This window comes from Cherax quadricarinatus, chromosome 61, assembly GCF_038502225.1.
Source record: "Cherax quadricarinatus isolate ZL_2023a chromosome 61, ASM3850222v1, whole genome shotgun sequence".
In the NCBI taxonomy this organism is placed as follows: domain Eukaryota; kingdom Metazoa; phylum Arthropoda; class Malacostraca; order Decapoda; family Parastacidae; genus Cherax; species Cherax quadricarinatus.
This window is the reverse complement of record NC_091352.1, coordinates 6,542,999-6,560,067: the sequence shown is the minus strand read 5'-3', so window position 1 is coordinate 6,560,067 and position 17,069 is coordinate 6,542,999. Positions and strand designations below refer to the sequence as shown.

General features: G+C 37.7%; 1 protein-coding gene across 6 annotated transcripts in view; it reads left to right on the top strand.

Annotated features, from left to right (window-relative positions):
* Positions 1-17,069, top strand: part of Tmem131 (Transmembrane protein 131) — a 301,352-nt gene that overhangs the window by 270,245 nt on the left and 14,038 nt on the right. For 5 of the 6 annotated variants that reach the window (XM_070098189.1, XM_070098185.1, XM_070098190.1 and 2 more), the window contains 5 exons: positions 8,007-8,244; positions 10,045-10,249; positions 12,809-14,037; positions 14,269-14,604; positions 15,906-16,112. In XM_070098189.1, coding sequence (XP_069954290.1) covers positions 8,007-8,244; positions 10,045-10,249; positions 12,809-14,037; positions 14,269-14,604; positions 15,906-16,112 — 2,215 coding nt within the window. The remainder of the gene's footprint in view (positions 1-8,006; positions 8,245-10,044; positions 10,250-12,808; positions 14,038-14,268; positions 14,605-15,905; positions 16,113-17,069) is intronic. The other variant, XM_070098186.1, reaches the window with a different exon arrangement.

Genomic DNA, 17,069 nt, shown 5'->3' with positions numbered 1-17,069 from the left:
ACATATCCACTCTCAAATGTCTAGATACATTCTCATCTTTCCTCCAGTCTGATATCCAGTTTTTAATTACCTAAACTTTATTCTCATCACCTGGCATGTTTATTATTATTCTTCTTTCAACACACCGGCCGTATCCCACCGAGGCAGGGTGGCCCATAAGGAAAAACAAAAGTATTATTATTGTTATTATTATGTACTCCCAAACTTCTCTGTGTTAATAGATACAGTACAGCAGTAACAAAGATGTATTTAATACTTTTGTTCAATAAAAATAGTAATAAAACAATAGTGATCATATTGTTTAATTATGAAACAGTACCATCAATAACTCTTGGAGCAAAAATTGCATTGATACTCAAATATTTAATTAGTTATTTCATAAAAGGTAAATGAATCAGCTGAATGCATTTTAACCCCTTCAGGGTCCAAGGCCCAGTGTCCAAGAATTTTCAAAAAAAAAATTTGTTATTTTTTCTTATGAAATGGTAGAGAATCTTTTTGTGAAGGTAATAAAACAAAAAGTATGAAATTTGATGGAAAATTGACGAAATTATGCTCTCGCGAATTTTGATGTGTCAGCGATATTTACGAATTGGCGATTTTCCCGACTTTGACTCCCATTTTAGGCCAAATACATTATTCCAGTCAACCAAATTCTTAGCTATTTCACTAGTATTACTTCTATTCTATCGATTGAGCACAAGAAATGGCCAAGTCAACTGTTTCAACTACAAATTAAAGTGATCGGAAATTGTTAATTTGGCCAATTTAACACAAAGTTCAAAATATTCCAATTTCAAAATAGGGTCCAGAATAAACAATGTAGGTATTCCTGGAACTAAACTAACATTTCCTCTGTTCATTAATTACGTTTTGAGGCTTTACAAATAAATTCCATTTTGATTTTTTATTCACATAATGAATTTTTATTCACACCAAAAAATAGAAGATTTACTGTTATGCAATACTGTAATAATTGTATAAATATCATCACCATATTTGTGAATGCATATTAGACCCACCAGCTGGCGTGTATTAGACGTGTGAGGTCGTTTGTTTACTCTTGAATATCGGCAAAAATTTAACATTTCTGCTACTTTGAGCTCAGTTTCAAGCCATTTCCAGTGCGAAAACCAATCAAAATCATCTCTATTTCTGTAATATGTCTTCCATTCTATCAAATGCGACCAAGAAATCGCAAATAGAACTATAAAAACATACGAAAAAACACTGCAAAGTCGCTGTTTTAATCGAAAAATCATGATTTGTTTTTTTTTCTCTCATTATACACAGCGTGCTGCAGGATCTGTTTTATGTGGTGCACACATACCACATAGATGTATTCTCTCATATCTAGGCCCAAATGTACCACTCAGTTTATCAGAGTGAGCTGAGCTCATGACATAGATCTACGGTTTGGACCCTGAACGTAAAGCCGTAGATCTACGGGACGGACCCTCAAAGGGTTAATAAGTAGTGTCATGGTAAAGGTATAATAATAAACTAATAATTTTTTTTTTTCAACACGCCAGCCGTATCCCACCGAGGCGGGGTGGCCCAAAAAAGAAAAACAGAAGTTTCTCTTTTTTAAATTTAGTAATCTATACAGGAGAAGGGGTTACTAGCCCCTTGCTCCCGGCATTTTAGTCGCCTCTTACAACACACATGGCGTATGGAGGAAGAATTCTGTTCCACTTTCCCATGGAGATAAGAGGAAATAAACAAGAATAAGAACTAGAAAGAAAATAGAGAAAAACCCAGAGGGGTGTGTATATATTTGCTTGTACATGTATGTGTAGTGTGACCTAAGTGTAAGCAGAAGTAGCAAGACTTGCCTGAAATCTTGCATGTTCACGAGACAGAAAAAAGGACACCCGCAATCCTACCATGTAAAATAATTACAGGTTTCCGTTTTACACTCACTTGGCAGGATGGTAAATTAATAAATATAGGGCTATATTAATATAACCTGAAGAATAAAGATAATATTAGTAAAGTTTAAAATACCTGTTGGAGAAGTTTAAGTTGTATAATGCTTACAGTCTTAGAGCTATACAAGACAAGACTCGGAAGGCAATTTAAAATATATTGGTGCACGTAGTAGTTACCAACTTCTAAGGTTCAACAATCACTGTACTGTACCTGTGTTGTACCAGTAGTCCCTTATATTAACTTATTTCTTCATACAGAAATGGGTATAGAGCTTTAACATCCACATCTGTAGGGGCTAATAAATATAATTGCAAGAGAGACTAGGCTATTGTGGTATTGTATGTTATTTAAGCAAAAAATTTCAGTAGGAGGAGGAGATCAATATAGAAAGAAATATAAAATACCAGCCTCCTCCTAGATCATTGGTTCTTGGCTATACTAAGTCTAGGCATCTTTTTCATTACTTGGTTACCTACCATTAAACATCTTACGAGGGCATATTGTATATTCCCTATTACTCGTATCACTTGTGCTTTACTGTAGTTTTATTTTTAATTATCCTCATGCATTTCATACTCAAATGAATTTTGTACTCTACCTTCAGTACTAAGCAGTTATTTCACTGTAATTTCTCAAATACTTTAGGCTATTTTTTCTTGCTTCAAGAAAAAATGGTGCATACAAATTCAAGAAAGTCCTGCATCATCTAACAAGTGACGAGATCTGTCGACATCTGTGCATCAGTGCTTGCTTCTGGCCTAAGCACAACTGCAATATTCTCTTGCTCAAAGGTGAAGTGAATATTTGCAACAGAGTGGAGCGAAAAGATTGGAATATGAAATGCTGATAGTCATTGGAAAGTGTAGATAAGTAATTAGTGAGGTAATACATGGTTGAGGATAAAAAATTGGTTTAAGGAAATTTATTATAGTGTTGAAAATTCGGCAAAAGCACATGGAGGGTAAACTAATCTATTATAAAAACTGGTAATAGTAAATAATTGAAAATTTCTAAGATGTGAACTCCAGATATGAAAAAAGTTTGAACTTCAGTTAAGTTTTTTTATATAGAACTATAAAAATTATCAGTGGTAAGAATATAGGTGTGGCTAAAGTGAAAAAAAAAATATGGAAAGCTAGCCACTGAATGTAGTCCTGGAGAAAGATTGGAACTGGAATAAGGAGTGGGAAGGAAGGAAGGGGAATGGAACTAATATGGTAGATATATGTTAAAACAATCTCATCTCATTGTATCACTGTTAATGATGTATACCTGATGTAGCAATCTGAAATTGATAATGTATACATATTATAATACAGTGTAAATACAGGTAATACATATTTTAAGAAAAAGATGATGAATAAGTATACAAGATATGATGTAGGGCGAAATGACAGTAGTTTGTTGGATTATGTATTGGTAGATAAAAGACTGTTGAGTAGACTTCAGGATGTACATGTTTATAGAGGGGCCACAGATATATCAGATCACTTTCTAGTTGTAGCTACACTGAGAGTAAAAGGTAGATGGGATACAAGGAGAATAGAAGCATCAGGGAAGAGAGAGGTGAAGGTTTATAAACTAAAAGAGGAGGCAGTTAGGGTAAGATATAAACAGTTATTGGAGGATAGATGGGCTAATGAGAGCATAGGCAATGGGGTCGAAGAGGTATGGGGTAGGTTTAAAAATGTAGTGTTAGTGTTCAGCAGAAGTTTGTGGTTACAGGAAAGTGGGTGCGGGAGGGAAGAGGAGTGATTGGTGGAATGATGATGTAAAGAGTAGTAAGGGAGAAAAAGTTAGCATATGAGAAGTTTTTACAAAGTAGAAGTGATGCAAGGAGGGAAGAGTATATGGAGAAAAAGAGAGAGGTTAAGAGAGTGGTGAAGCAATGTAAAAAGAGAGCAAATGAGAGAGTGGGTGAGATGTTATCAGCAAATTTTGTTGAAAATAAGAAAAAGTTTTGGAGTGAGATTAACAAGTTAAGAAAGCCTAGAGAACAAATGGATTTGTCAGTTAAAAATAGGAGAGGAGAGTTATTAAATGGAGAGTTAGAGGTATTGGGAAGATGGAGGGAATATTTTGAGGAATTGTTAAATATTGATGAAGATAGGGAAGCTGTGATTTCGTGTATAGGACAAGGAGGAATAACATCTTGTAGGAGTGAGGAAGAGCCAGTTGTGAGTGTGGGGGAAGTTGTGAGGCAGTAGGTAAAATGAAAGGGGGTAAGGCAGCCGGGATTGATGGGATAAAGATAGAAATGTTAAAAGCAGGTGGGGATATAGTTTTGGAGTGGTTGGTGCAATTATTTAATAAATGTATGGAAGAGGGTAAGGTACCTAGGGATTGGCAGAGAGCATGCATAGTTCCTTTGTATAAAGGCAAAGGGGATAAAAGAGAGTGCAAAAATTATAGGGGGATAAGTCTGCTGAGTATACCTGGTAAAGTGTATGGTAGTTATTATTGAAAGAATTAAGAGTAAGACGGAGAATAGGATAGCAGATGAACAAGGAGGCTTTAGGAAAGGTAGGGGGTGTGTGGACCAGATGTTTACAGTGAAACATATAAGTGAACAGTATTTAGATAAGGCTAAAGAGGTCTTTGTGGCATTTATGGATTTGGAAAAGGCGTATGACAGGGTGGATAGGGGGGCAATGTGGCAGATGTTGCAAGTGTATGGTGTAGGAGGTAGGTTACTAAAAGCAATGAAGAGTTTTTACGAGGATAGTGAGGCTCAAGTTAGAGTATGTAGGAAAGAGGGAAATTATTTCCCAGTAAAAGTAGGCCTTAGACAAGGATGTGTGATGTCACCGTGGTTGTTTAATATATTTATAGATGGGGTGGTAAGAGAAGTAAATGCGAGGGTCTTGGCAAGAGGCATGGAGTTAAAAGATAAAGAATCACACACAAAGTGGGAGTTGTCACAGCTGCTCTTTGCTGATGACACTGTGCTCTTGGGAGATTCTGAAGAGAAGTTGCAGAGATTGGTGGATGAATTTGGTAGGGTGTGCAAAAGAAGAAAATTAAAGGTGAATACAGGAAAGAGTAAGGTTATGAGGATAACAAAAAGATTAGGTGATGAAAGATTGAATATCAGATTGGAGGGAGAGAGTATGGAGGAGGTGAATGTATTCAGATATTTGGGAGTGGACGTGTCATCGGATGGGTCTATGAAAGATGAGGTGAATCATAGAATTGATGAGGGAAAAAGAGTGAGTGGTGCACTTAGGAGTCTGTGGAGACAAAGAACTTTGTCCTTGGAGGCAAAGAGGGGAATGTATGAGAGTATAGTTTTACCAACGCTCTTATATGGGTGTGAAGCATGGGTGATGAATGTTGCAGCGAGGAGAAGGCTGGAGGCAGTGGAGATGTCATGTCTGAGAGCAATGCGTGGTGTGAATATAATGCAGAGAATTCGTAGTTTGGAAGTTAGGAGGAGGTGCGGGATTACCAAAACTGTTGTCCAGAGGGCTGAGGAAGGGTTGTTGAGGTGGTTCGGACATGTAGAGAGATTGGAGCGAAACAGAATGACTTCAAGAGTGTATCAGTCTGTAGTGGAAGGAAGGCGGGGTAGGGGTCAGCCTAGGAAAGGTTGGAGAGAGGGGGTAAAGGAGGTTTTGTGTGCGAGGGGCTTGGACTTCCGGCAGGCATGCGTGAGCGTGTTTGATAGGAGTGAATGGAGACAAATGGTTTTTAATACTTGACGTGCTGTTGGAGTGTGAGCAAAGTAACATTTATGAAGGGGTTCAGGGAAACCGGCAGGCCGGACTTGAGTCCTGGAGATGGGAAGTACAGTGCCTGCACTCTGAAGGAGGGGTGTTAATGTTGCAGTTTAAAAACTGTAGTGTAAAGCACCCTTCTGGCAAGACAGTGATGGAGTGAATGATGGTGAAAGTTTTTCTTTTTCGGGCCACCCTGCCTTGGTGGGAATCGGCCAGTGTGATAATAAAAAAAAAAAAAAAATTATAATACAGCCTTGATCTAAAACTGATCATTTTTTCGTTCACTGTACATTTGTTATTGATTTAAAACAACTGCATATAACTCTGCAGTGTCTAATTGGCAAATGCTCTTTATCTTATCTCCTTTCTACTGTTATATTGCTCATTATTGATTTTTCTTTTCTCATATTTGCTGGTCCGAGTACTGCATCATTTTTCACATTGCACATCTTGTCGTAGTTCACACAAAATGTTTCATGAGCGTTTGTAATAGCTACATCATCATGCAGAGTTTTTGAGCATACACTTAAATGTGTTCTACAGTGGATTTTTTTTTTTAAATACCCCAGTGAGGGTGTGTAGAAAAAACGTACTGCTATAACTTGGGATAACCATGACAAGTTTTAAAGAGGGAAAGGAAGAAAGTATATGAGGGAAACTGACACAGATAAAGTTTGAAATAGAGGAGCTCAGTGAGAATATTGAATACAGTACAGATAAATATTTAGTAATGAATTTTTTATCTACATTTCAGTTTCTGTTGATAAACTTTTCATCCCTTCCATTCCATGATTCACTTCGCCTTTTATACACCCATCTACTGACATGTTGGTAGATAAGCAAATCTGTACGTATATTGACTACTACATTAACCCTTTGACTGTTTCGGTCATATATATACGTCTTACGAGCCACCGTGTTTGACGTATATATACTTATGAATTCTAGTGGCTTCAAATCAAGCAGGAGGAAGCTGGTAGGCCCACATGTGAGAGAATGGGTCTGTATGGTCAGTGTGCACCACATAAAAATCCTGGAGCATGCAGTGCATAATGAGAAAAAAAACTGACCCTTTTTTTTTTTTTTTTAATTAAAATGCCAACTTTGTGGTCTATTTTCGTATAGTATTTATGGTTGTATTCTCATTTTCTTGCTCTCATTGATAGAATGGAAAACATATTATAGAAATAGAGGTGATTTTTATTGGTTTTACTATAAAAAGAACCTGGAAATGGAGCTCAAAGTAGGGGAAATGTTTGATTTTTGCCGATGTTCAGAAGTAAATAAATGATGTCATTGTCCAATAAATGTCCAACTAGCCATTCTAATATGCAGTCATGAATGGGTTGACATTATCTGTACAATTATTACAGTATTGCAGTAGTCTGCATAACAGTAAGTCTTCTATTTTTTGTTTGAATAAAAATTCAAAATAGAAAGCAAGAGTAATATCAGAGGGGCCTGGAGACATGACTGATGAACAAAGAAAATGCTATTTTAGAGCCAGGAATGTCTGCATTGTTCATTCTGGGCCTTATTTTGAAATTGTCATATTTTTTAATTTTCATGAAATTGGCCAAATTGCAAATTTCTGACCACGTTATTGGGTAGTTGAAATCGGTAAATGGGCAGTTTCTTGTACTCAGTTGATAGAAAAAACGGAGTTCTAAAGAAATAGCTATGAGTTTGGTCAACTGGAACAATGGAATTAGCCGAAAATAGGGCTTAAAGTGGGTGAAATCGCTGATTTGTAAATATCGCCGAGGCCGCTAACTTCGTGAGAGTGTAATTCCGTCAGTTCTCCATCAAATTTCATTCTTTTGGTGTCATTACAATCAGGAAAAGATTCTCTATCATTTCATAAGAATTTTTTTTTTCTTTAATACGACACCAGGAGACACCTCAGGATTGGGGGTTGCGACAGTCAAGGGGTTAATGAAGCACATTCCTTTTACAATCATACAAAATTGTTTGGAGAGCGTATAGTGTGTATGTGAGACAGATGAGTGAAAAAAAAAGACATGAAATAGCAGACACACAGGAAGGAAAAATGGAGAAACAGTCATATAAAGAATGGGTCACCAAATAACATTAGTGTATCCAAAGAAAAAACATTGATGAGGGAAAAGTACACATACAGTATTTGTCTGCAACTAATACTTTCATGGTAGCTGAGGCTAAACAATTGCTAGTAAAGTTTTTCTTGAATATATAAAAGATGTTCAGTTTGTATGCACAAAAATCATGCTAAGAGACATGAAAATGGAGACTGAGGTAATTAATCACTGCTCAAATATTTTCTCTTAATCTGATCAAATTATAATTATCTAAAGTACACATGTCATCTTTCAACAGATTGCCCAGTGGACACACGCTATTGAATGAGGAAGGTGGTGGAGGGGGAAATCCAAACGATGTATTCACCCTAATAGATGCTGATAGCATTAGTAGTGCAGGAACAAGAGGAGGAACTATGCCACCACCTGCACCAGAGATAAGTGGATTGGCTCAACATCGAAGAGCTTTAGAAGAACAATTCAAGACCAGAGTTGCAAAGGATAGTATTGCCATAATACTTGAACCTGGAGTTAGGGTAAGATTTATGAGACTGCTACAGAATTGTTGTAAATCAGAATTAATGCAGAACCTGCTCTGTGTGGGGAGTAGGGTGGTACTTGATGCTGCTGAGGCACTCTTGATACAAGGAATTGGATCTGTACTCCCCTTCTTTAGATCTAACTTGAATGCCTCCCATTCTCCCTGGTGCTGTATAACCCCAAAGAATTTAACCCTCCCTCCCCATCATTTTAATGATAATATTGAATCTACCAAAAATATATTTAGTAATAGTAGTAGTAGTAAGAAAAGCAGAATAATACAGAAAATCAATCCATATTATAAGGTATGATCTTTAATTTTTGATGTGGTGAACTGGAGCTCATCAGTAGTAGTTTGTCACATGACCATAAGCTTCTGTTAGCAGGTGATCATACAACCAAGACCCATGTCAGGAAATGCATCTCATGTTTCCTGAAGAATAAAATATGGATGCACAGTTACCTTTTATGTACATGAGAAGAAATGTCAGATATAAACAAAACTTGCTGAGACAATTATGTCATTATTCCTATTCTACAACTGTTACTTTAAGATAAAAAAGAAATTTGTACATTATAGGAGCCTCTGATTTAAGATACACAAGCCTTTATTTACAAGTTGTCATGTTTACAAAATAAGATTCAGCAAATAGTGTGAAAATGTTTGGAATATCAACATTTGTGGAGGTGAATATATTTGAATTTGTATAGTAAACATCTAGGTTGCAGCAGTGATTAAGCACTCAAAAAGTTAAACTGTTAGAAGCTATGAAGTTAGTTATATGTGAAAGCTAAAACAAAATTAGCTTAAATTACCTGAACTTGGGCACAAAAAATATACAGTGACCCTCCATTTTTGTTAGGCTCTGTTTTCGGGATTTTCAGTTATTGCCAACTTTTTTCATACAAATATAGGCTCTGTTTTCATTACTTTCCTCTGTTTTCATCAGTGGCACAGAACATGTCGGAGTGGCCGCGCACACACAAAGCCTCCCTCACACGAATTCTCAGTCAGTCTGGCATGGTTTCTTGGTGAGTGAACATAAGCCTGCGAGGTCATACGAAACATTTCGTAATCCATTGTTTTTTGCCACCAAAGAAAGCTCTAGTGCCAGCTCTTTGGTAAAAAGGTGAGAAACATGATAGAATTCAAGAAAGAAATCGTAGCAGTGTACCAAAGTGGAGGAGGAAGAGAGAGGGGAGTTTTGGCCATAATTCGTTCCAGAAGGCTGTTTGAGTGCCACTACCGAACGAATTTGTTTCCGTAATGAAGAGTGTAAATTAATTAGTCCATTTCAGACCCCCAAAAATACACTTCCAAAAGCACTTAAAATAATACACTTACATAATTGTTCGAGTTGGGAGGTGGCCAAAACTCGGGGTACCACTGTATTCTCTATAAAATGTATTTTTTGTTTATACTTTTGAGTGCCTGAAATGGATTAATTGGATTTACATTATTTATTATAGGGAAATGGTTTCAGGTTTTGTGAATTTCAGCTTTCGTCACTCTCTGGAATGGATTAATCACAAAAACGGAGGGTCCACTGTATATTGCTTAACATAAATTTTTGGAATTATCATATATGAGCTTGTATACACAAGTGAGGTTGCTGAATCAGTCCCCAGTACTACTAACATTTTCTTTCACAATGTCCTTTCTTTTTGGGTCACCCCACTTTGGTGGGAAACGGCTGATGTGTTAAAAAAAAAATGTACAACTAGAGAATTTGTTTCTAAATGTTACTAGTACATTAACTGAATCAGTCAGTAATTAAAATATATTACTTTTGTAGGTTAAAGTTTGGCTTTCCTTTACACCACCTGATGAAAAAATACATACGACTGTATTACTGGTACGGAATAACTTGACAGTGATAGATGCCATGCTAGTACAAGGCCGAGGCGGGAGAGGATTTTTAAAATTTGGCAATCGCAAGCCAGGATCAACTATGCCTCTTGCCTTCAACATTGGGGCCAAACACTTAAAAGACTGTGATAGTAAGTACATTTGGTTAGTTTTTTGTAAATACAGTATATTTGAGTGGTTTAATGATTTGTCATCTTCTCGTATTTAGACCTATGCACATACAGGTCTCCCTCAACATTCACGTTTTCAGCTTTCACGGGCTTCACACATTCGCGAATTCCCAACCGCCAAATTCCCAGCCACCAAATTCCCAGCCGCCAAATCATATTCAAGTTTCCCGCCACCTGCGAGTCCCTACTACCCTCCCACCGACCCCCGCAACTAGCAGCCAGCCCTCCCACCACTCAGTGTGGTGAGTGTTTTGTTTGTTCATTATTTGCTATTAAACTACAGAATAAATAATGTAAACCCATTCATGACTGCATATTGGAATGGCTATTCGGACAGGTATTAGACGGTGACATCATGTGTTTACTCTTGAACACAGCAAAGAATCAAACATTTCTGCTACTGCTAATAATAACAATAGTAATAATAATAATAATAATAATAAATACGATATAATTGAAGGAAGTTGTACAAAAATACGAGGGAGTGGTTGACACATCGTCAGTGTGGCTTTGTTTATGCTAGAGTGAGCATTAGTCTCCGTGCTCTTCCAAACATTTCACAATAATTCATTGTTTGGTGCTTGTAGATTGAGTGCGACTGGAGTGGTAGAGGCAGCAATTGAGGCAGCTGTTGAGGCAGCTGTTGAGGCAGCTGTTGAGGCAGCGATTGAGGCAGCGATTGAGGCAGCGATTGAGGCAGCGATTGAGGCAGTGGGTGAGGCAGCTGTTGAGGCAGCTGTTGAGGCAGCGATTGAGGCAGTGGTTGAGGCAGTGGTTGAGGCAGCGATTGAGGCAGTGGGTGAGGCAGCTGTTGAGGCTGCTGTTGAGGCAGTGGTTGAGGCAGTGGTTGAGGCAGCGGTTGAGGCAGCGGTTGAGGCAGCGATTGAGGCAGTGGGTGAGGCTGCTGTTGAGGCAGCAATTGAGGCAGTGGGTGAGGCAGCTGTTGAGGCAGCTGTTGAGGCAGTGGTTGAGGCAGCTGTTGAGGCAGTGGGTGAGGCAGCGATTGAGGCAGTGGGTGAGGCAGCGATTGAGGCAGCTGTTGAGGCAGCGATTGAGGCAGTGGGTGAGGCTGCTGTTGAGGCAGTGGTTGAGGCAGCTGTTGATGCAGCAATTGAGGCAGTGGGTGAGGCAGCTGTTGAGGCAGCGATTGAGGCAGTGGGTGAGACAGCTGTTGAGGCAGCGATTGAGGCAGTGGGTGAGGCAGCGATTGAGGCAGTGGTTGAGGCAGCTGTTGAGGCAGCGATTGAGGCAGTGGGTGAGGCAGCTGTTGAGGAAGTAATCGAGGCAGTGGTTGAGGCAGCTGTTGAGGCAGCTGTTGAGGCAGTGGTTGAGGCAGCGATTGAGGCAGTGGTATTTAATAACATACATGTTATTAATAATAATAATACATGTTATTAATAATATGTACTATTATTATTTATAACATATGTTATTAAATACCACTGCCTCAACTGCTGAATTATTGTGAAATGTTTGGAAGAGCACGGAGACTAATGCTCACTCCAACATAAACAAAGCCACACTGACGATGTGTCAACCACTCCCTCGTATTTTTGTACAATTTCCTTCTTCAATTATATCGTATTATTATTATTATTATTATTATTATTATTTATTATTATTAATTATTAATTATTAATTATTAATTATTATTATTATTAATTATTATTATTATTATTATTATTATTTGCAGTAGCAGAAATGCTTGATTCTTTGCTGTGTTCAAGAGTAAACACATGATGTCACCGTCCAATACCTGTCTGAATAGCCATTCCAATATGCAGTCATGAATGGGTTTACATTATTTATACTGTAGTTTAATAGCAAATAATGAACAAACAAAACACTCACCACACTGAGTGGTGGGAGGGCTGGCTGCCAGTTGCGGGGGTCGGAGGGAGGGTAGTAGGGACTCGCAGTGGTTGAGGAAGTGGTGGAGGCATTGGTGGAGGCAATGGTGGAGTCTGTGGTATTTAATAACATACATGTTATTAAAGCATAACATGTATATTTTTAGTACAGTTTATGAAGTTTTCATGTATTTTATGGTTGTTCACGGTTCAACAAGTTAAGGAAGCAGTATTGTATTATATTTCCCTACAATATATTGGGGCACCAAACATTCACGGTTTTTCAACATTCGCGAGGCTCTTGATCCCCTAACCCTCGCGAATGTTGAGGGAGACCTGTATATGATTGCCCTTCATATTTTTTGGGTGTTCTATGCCTTGACTAAAATGTTTTCATTTATGATATTGTAATTACATAATTAACTGCTTATTTTTGGTGGGCTCTAGCTCTTGGTGCTGTTCCTTTGGATATGTAATTTTCAATAATGCCATCTTTTTTAATTTATTCCTGGTAGAGAGTGTCTTTTGTGTACGGGCTCAAAGTGGGTCTTCTCCTTTCCTCAGTACCCATGGGAATATGTTATCAGGTTCAATGACTTTTATTATATGTAGTTCCTTGAGTACCTTCTTCACATCTCCTTTCTTTTCACTTTATTTTTTTTTTCCTCAGATGCCAGAAGCTCAAAATATTATCAACCCAACTTTACAGTGAAGCGTTCGTTTATGGCACGCAACACTGGGGAACTCCCCGTCCAGGTGTGGGGCTTCAACATTAATGACATACCATGCGAGGGCTATGGGTTCAAGGTTCTTAACTGTGAGGGATTTCAACTAGCCCCAAATGGTAGTCACAAAATTGATATTGCATTCACACCAGACTTCACTCTCTCCAAGATACAACAGCGGCTAGTCATTCACACCAGTTTAGGGTTCATAGGAGGTCTTGATGAAGGAATGGTTTGGGTTACCAAAGATGAACCAGGAAGAGTTGAATACTCTCTGGTTGCAACAGTACCCACACATCTATTGGCAGAATGTGGAGCTGCAGTGCCAAGACCAACATGGGAACCACTTCTTTATTATGCCATACTTCCCCTAATGGTTGCCATGTTGATTGGGGCAATTATTCTTTCAGCCCTAGAAGCTGACCATATTCTTAAGACAACAATAATAGCTATGACCACCTCTTTACCTGCTAATGGGCATATGCCAGGCTTTGACAAAGGTAAAGTATTCGATCTAAGAACGATAAGCCATGCAGATTCCAAAAATATGTCTGTTAAAAATGGTTTTGCCAATGGTCACACACACATAGAAAATATTAAGACTTCCAGTCCACTTATGAATAGCAGTAACAAGAAAATGTCAGCAGTGTCACCATTAGGTGATTTAATGACTAATGGGCGGAAACCATGCTCAGGAACTAGTAGTAAAAAAGTAGGCAACAATCAGATCACAAATTCTAGTACAAAGTCAAAGTATCTAAAGCAGTCTGATTCTAAGTCATGTCAGTCTGTTGGAGATGATTTCTCTGGTATATCTGATAATCCTACCATGCAAAATCAAAGTAAAAGTAGCAAAGGAAAAGGCAGTAATACCAAAGGAAACAACAGAAGTTTAGAATCTATGTCATGGGCTAGATTTTTTCAGAGAGCTGTGGGTAAAAAGGATGAAAGCAACACAGAAACTAGTGATTCATCAGTTGGCAAGAAATCTTCAAATGCTTCTAATAGAGATGATTCTTCAATACAGAAACAGTCTGTGGGTACAGAAACTGATTTACACATTGTCGAAGCCTATCCCAAGTTAAGAAGACGCATTAAACAAAGCAATGAAGAAGAAACGTCTTCAACAACAACAGAAAGTTCAAATACTGATGACTTGTCAATCAGTGAGCGGGTAAGTGAATAATTGTTTGACATTTCTTGCTTTTGTGTGTGCAGCATTTTCTGTATTAAAGTAGGGTGATGAGGTACCCCAGGTACATCATAAATATTTCATATTATAAAAGTTTGCTTAAAATTTAAAATTGTTGTAGTTTAAAATATCTCATTTTTTTTATAAAACAATACTCTTCTTACTAATATTAGCATAAAACAATGTAATGGCTGAACAAACCATCATCCACAGGATACTCAATCAAGCAAATCGTCAGATATGACCACATCTAGTCAGAGTGGGAAGACAACTAAGAGAAGGGCTTGTAAGACTAAAACTTCAGGCAGTAAAAGCCCTCCTAGCCAAGGCTCTCACACAACAAACCAAAATGAAGATAATTCTGGTTTTGAAATTAGTACCAAATATAAAGGGTTAAAAAGATGTAAAGATCCAGCAGGGCGTAACTTTGGAGGAGACATTTTCCAGCCTAATACACTTGAGCTGCCATACACACTCAAGCCTATACGCAATAGAGAATCTGATCGAGACAGAGACAATCATAAAACAGCTAGAACAAATGCTATTAAAGTAAGTATTCAGTATACTGTGTATTTATGTCTGAACTATTTTACTGTGTTATTGAAATAAAGGATAACCCATCAGAAGAGAGAATGAGTAAGCTAAGAAAAATCTCAGTGATTTGGTTAGTAATAAAATGTTGTACCATGTCACTTCCCTTGTAAATCAGTATTAGGGAATATCTGGTAAATGAAGATTTAATAATTGTGCATTAAATAATTTTTTAACGCTATAGCCATCTCCCACCAAGGCAGGGTAACCTGAAAATGAAGAAATGTAGTTTTTCTTCTTTTAACTTTTAATAAATAGAAGTTTAAAATGGTACCACATGATACTGAAAATATTAAGAATAATGTGTTTATCGCTACACTAAATTTAAATTATCACAGTTCTCCTTATGGACAGTACACTTTTGTTATCACTGAGACTCATTATAGATGTTTCTGATTACTGGCTCTACCATAGTGCTGATGCTTAAAAAATTTATAAGACATAAAAATACATTACAAGAATTTGTAGAACAAGAACCTGCTCCTTCTAAGGAAACTATAGAGAAAAGTGTTAGTTGAGGATATGACATACTTGACCCTATTTAAATATCCCAAGAGGTGTGCAGGCATCAGCTGAGATCTGGTCAACAAACCCCTCCAGCTGGCACACACAAACCTAACAGGAGACTGAAACTGGATAATTGCCCCATTGTGCTTGATTCACAGAAATTAAATTTTTCATACTTCAGTACCTTGCATTAACCACACACCCAGCACTTTAATGGATAAATACTATGCTATGCAAATGTAATATCCAACTCAATTAGGATAGCCAATTTGTAAGGGCATATCATGAAATTTCTAGCATGAATTTTCACATCCACAGTAGAAAATGTGGAGGACAGGTTGGTTCTCAACCTCGTAGTTGTAAACCATAATCAGTGTGGTTTTAATTTTGGTATACAGTACATTACTAGAGAAAGGGCAGCTTTGGGACAAGGCTGAACAAGTGGGTGAGCAGGAATGGTTATTTTTTAAAAGGACTTGCCTTTCCTTATATGGGCCAGTAGGTCTGTGTTGCAGTGTTCCTCCATTCTTGTGTACTTATGACAGCAAATTTGGGTTATATGAACACTTCATTATATGATGGCTGAGTGTAGTGATGTTCATCTATTATACATGGTTCTGACATTAAGAAAAGCAGCTATATCACAGAAGTTGGCAATTTATGCATTGTACTCCAGAGGACTCTGAAAATAGTGTGCATGCACACCTTAGCTCAGAGAGAGGAGACTAATGATAGTATTTCTAATGCTTCAGAGTGCTGACTCAAGCGAGAGCGTGGGTAGTGGTAGGTCATCTCCAACACCTAACTGGGAAGAAGCACGACAGCCATCAGTAGATAGCTTGTCAGACTTACCGACTGCAAATTTCACAGCCTCGCATCAAAAACTTCCATCTCAAACACAGCCATTGGCACCCAGAGAGTCCTCTTACTCGGCTATACTGTTAGGCACAGATAAGCAGGTGAGACAGTTTGCCATTCTCACTCATGTTAGTGCATCTTAAACTTAGCTGGAAAAGTACTTACCTTTATTCGTTCATAAATTTTAGTACAGGTCTCCCTTGCTTTATGCAAATTCACTGTTATGCTATATTTCTATTTGTAATTCTGTGTATGCAATTTCCAGTTGCCATGTGTGATCAGGAGGATTTGCAGTGTATTGAAGATTTTTAGTATGTATAATTAAAATTTTATGGCCTGATTAAGTTTAAGACAGATGCCAAATGAGAGACATGCTAAATGAAGCATAAAATGAGGGTCACCTGTTCTTTTTGATTCATAAATTCTAGTACAGTATCTAGCTTTATTTGATTCATAAATTCTAGTACAATAATTGGCTTTAGTTGATTGATAAATTCTAGTGGCTTTAATTGATGTATACAGCTCGAGTCAACTTTGAATGCTACAAAGATGTACTGAATATGCACAACCTCTTCTCATAAAGAGAAAATAAAAAAGAAAGGTACAGTGTATGAATAGGAGGATTAAGCAAAGTAATTATTTCAAAGCTGCAAGTTCATGCATCTTATTAACTGATCAAGGTGAATCAAAGTCTTTCACTTTTTCCATTTTAGGAATCCTGTGTATATACATTTTTTTTTTCAACACGTCAGCTGCTTCCCACCAAGGCAGGGCAACCCAAAAAGAAAGAAAAAAACTTTCATAATCATTCGACACTTTCACCATCACTCGTACATAATCACTGTCTTTGCAGAGGCGCTCAGATAACAGTTGAGATGTCCCTCCAAACTGCCAATATCCTAAACCCCTCCTTTAAAGTGCAGGCATTGTACTTCCCATTAATAACAAAAAAAGGCATAATACCATGACTGGAACGATACACAAATAACCTCTTTCTTCGTGCTCTCTGCATTTGTGATCCTCAGTTCCTTCAATCAGAAATTTCCACTCTTCATAAT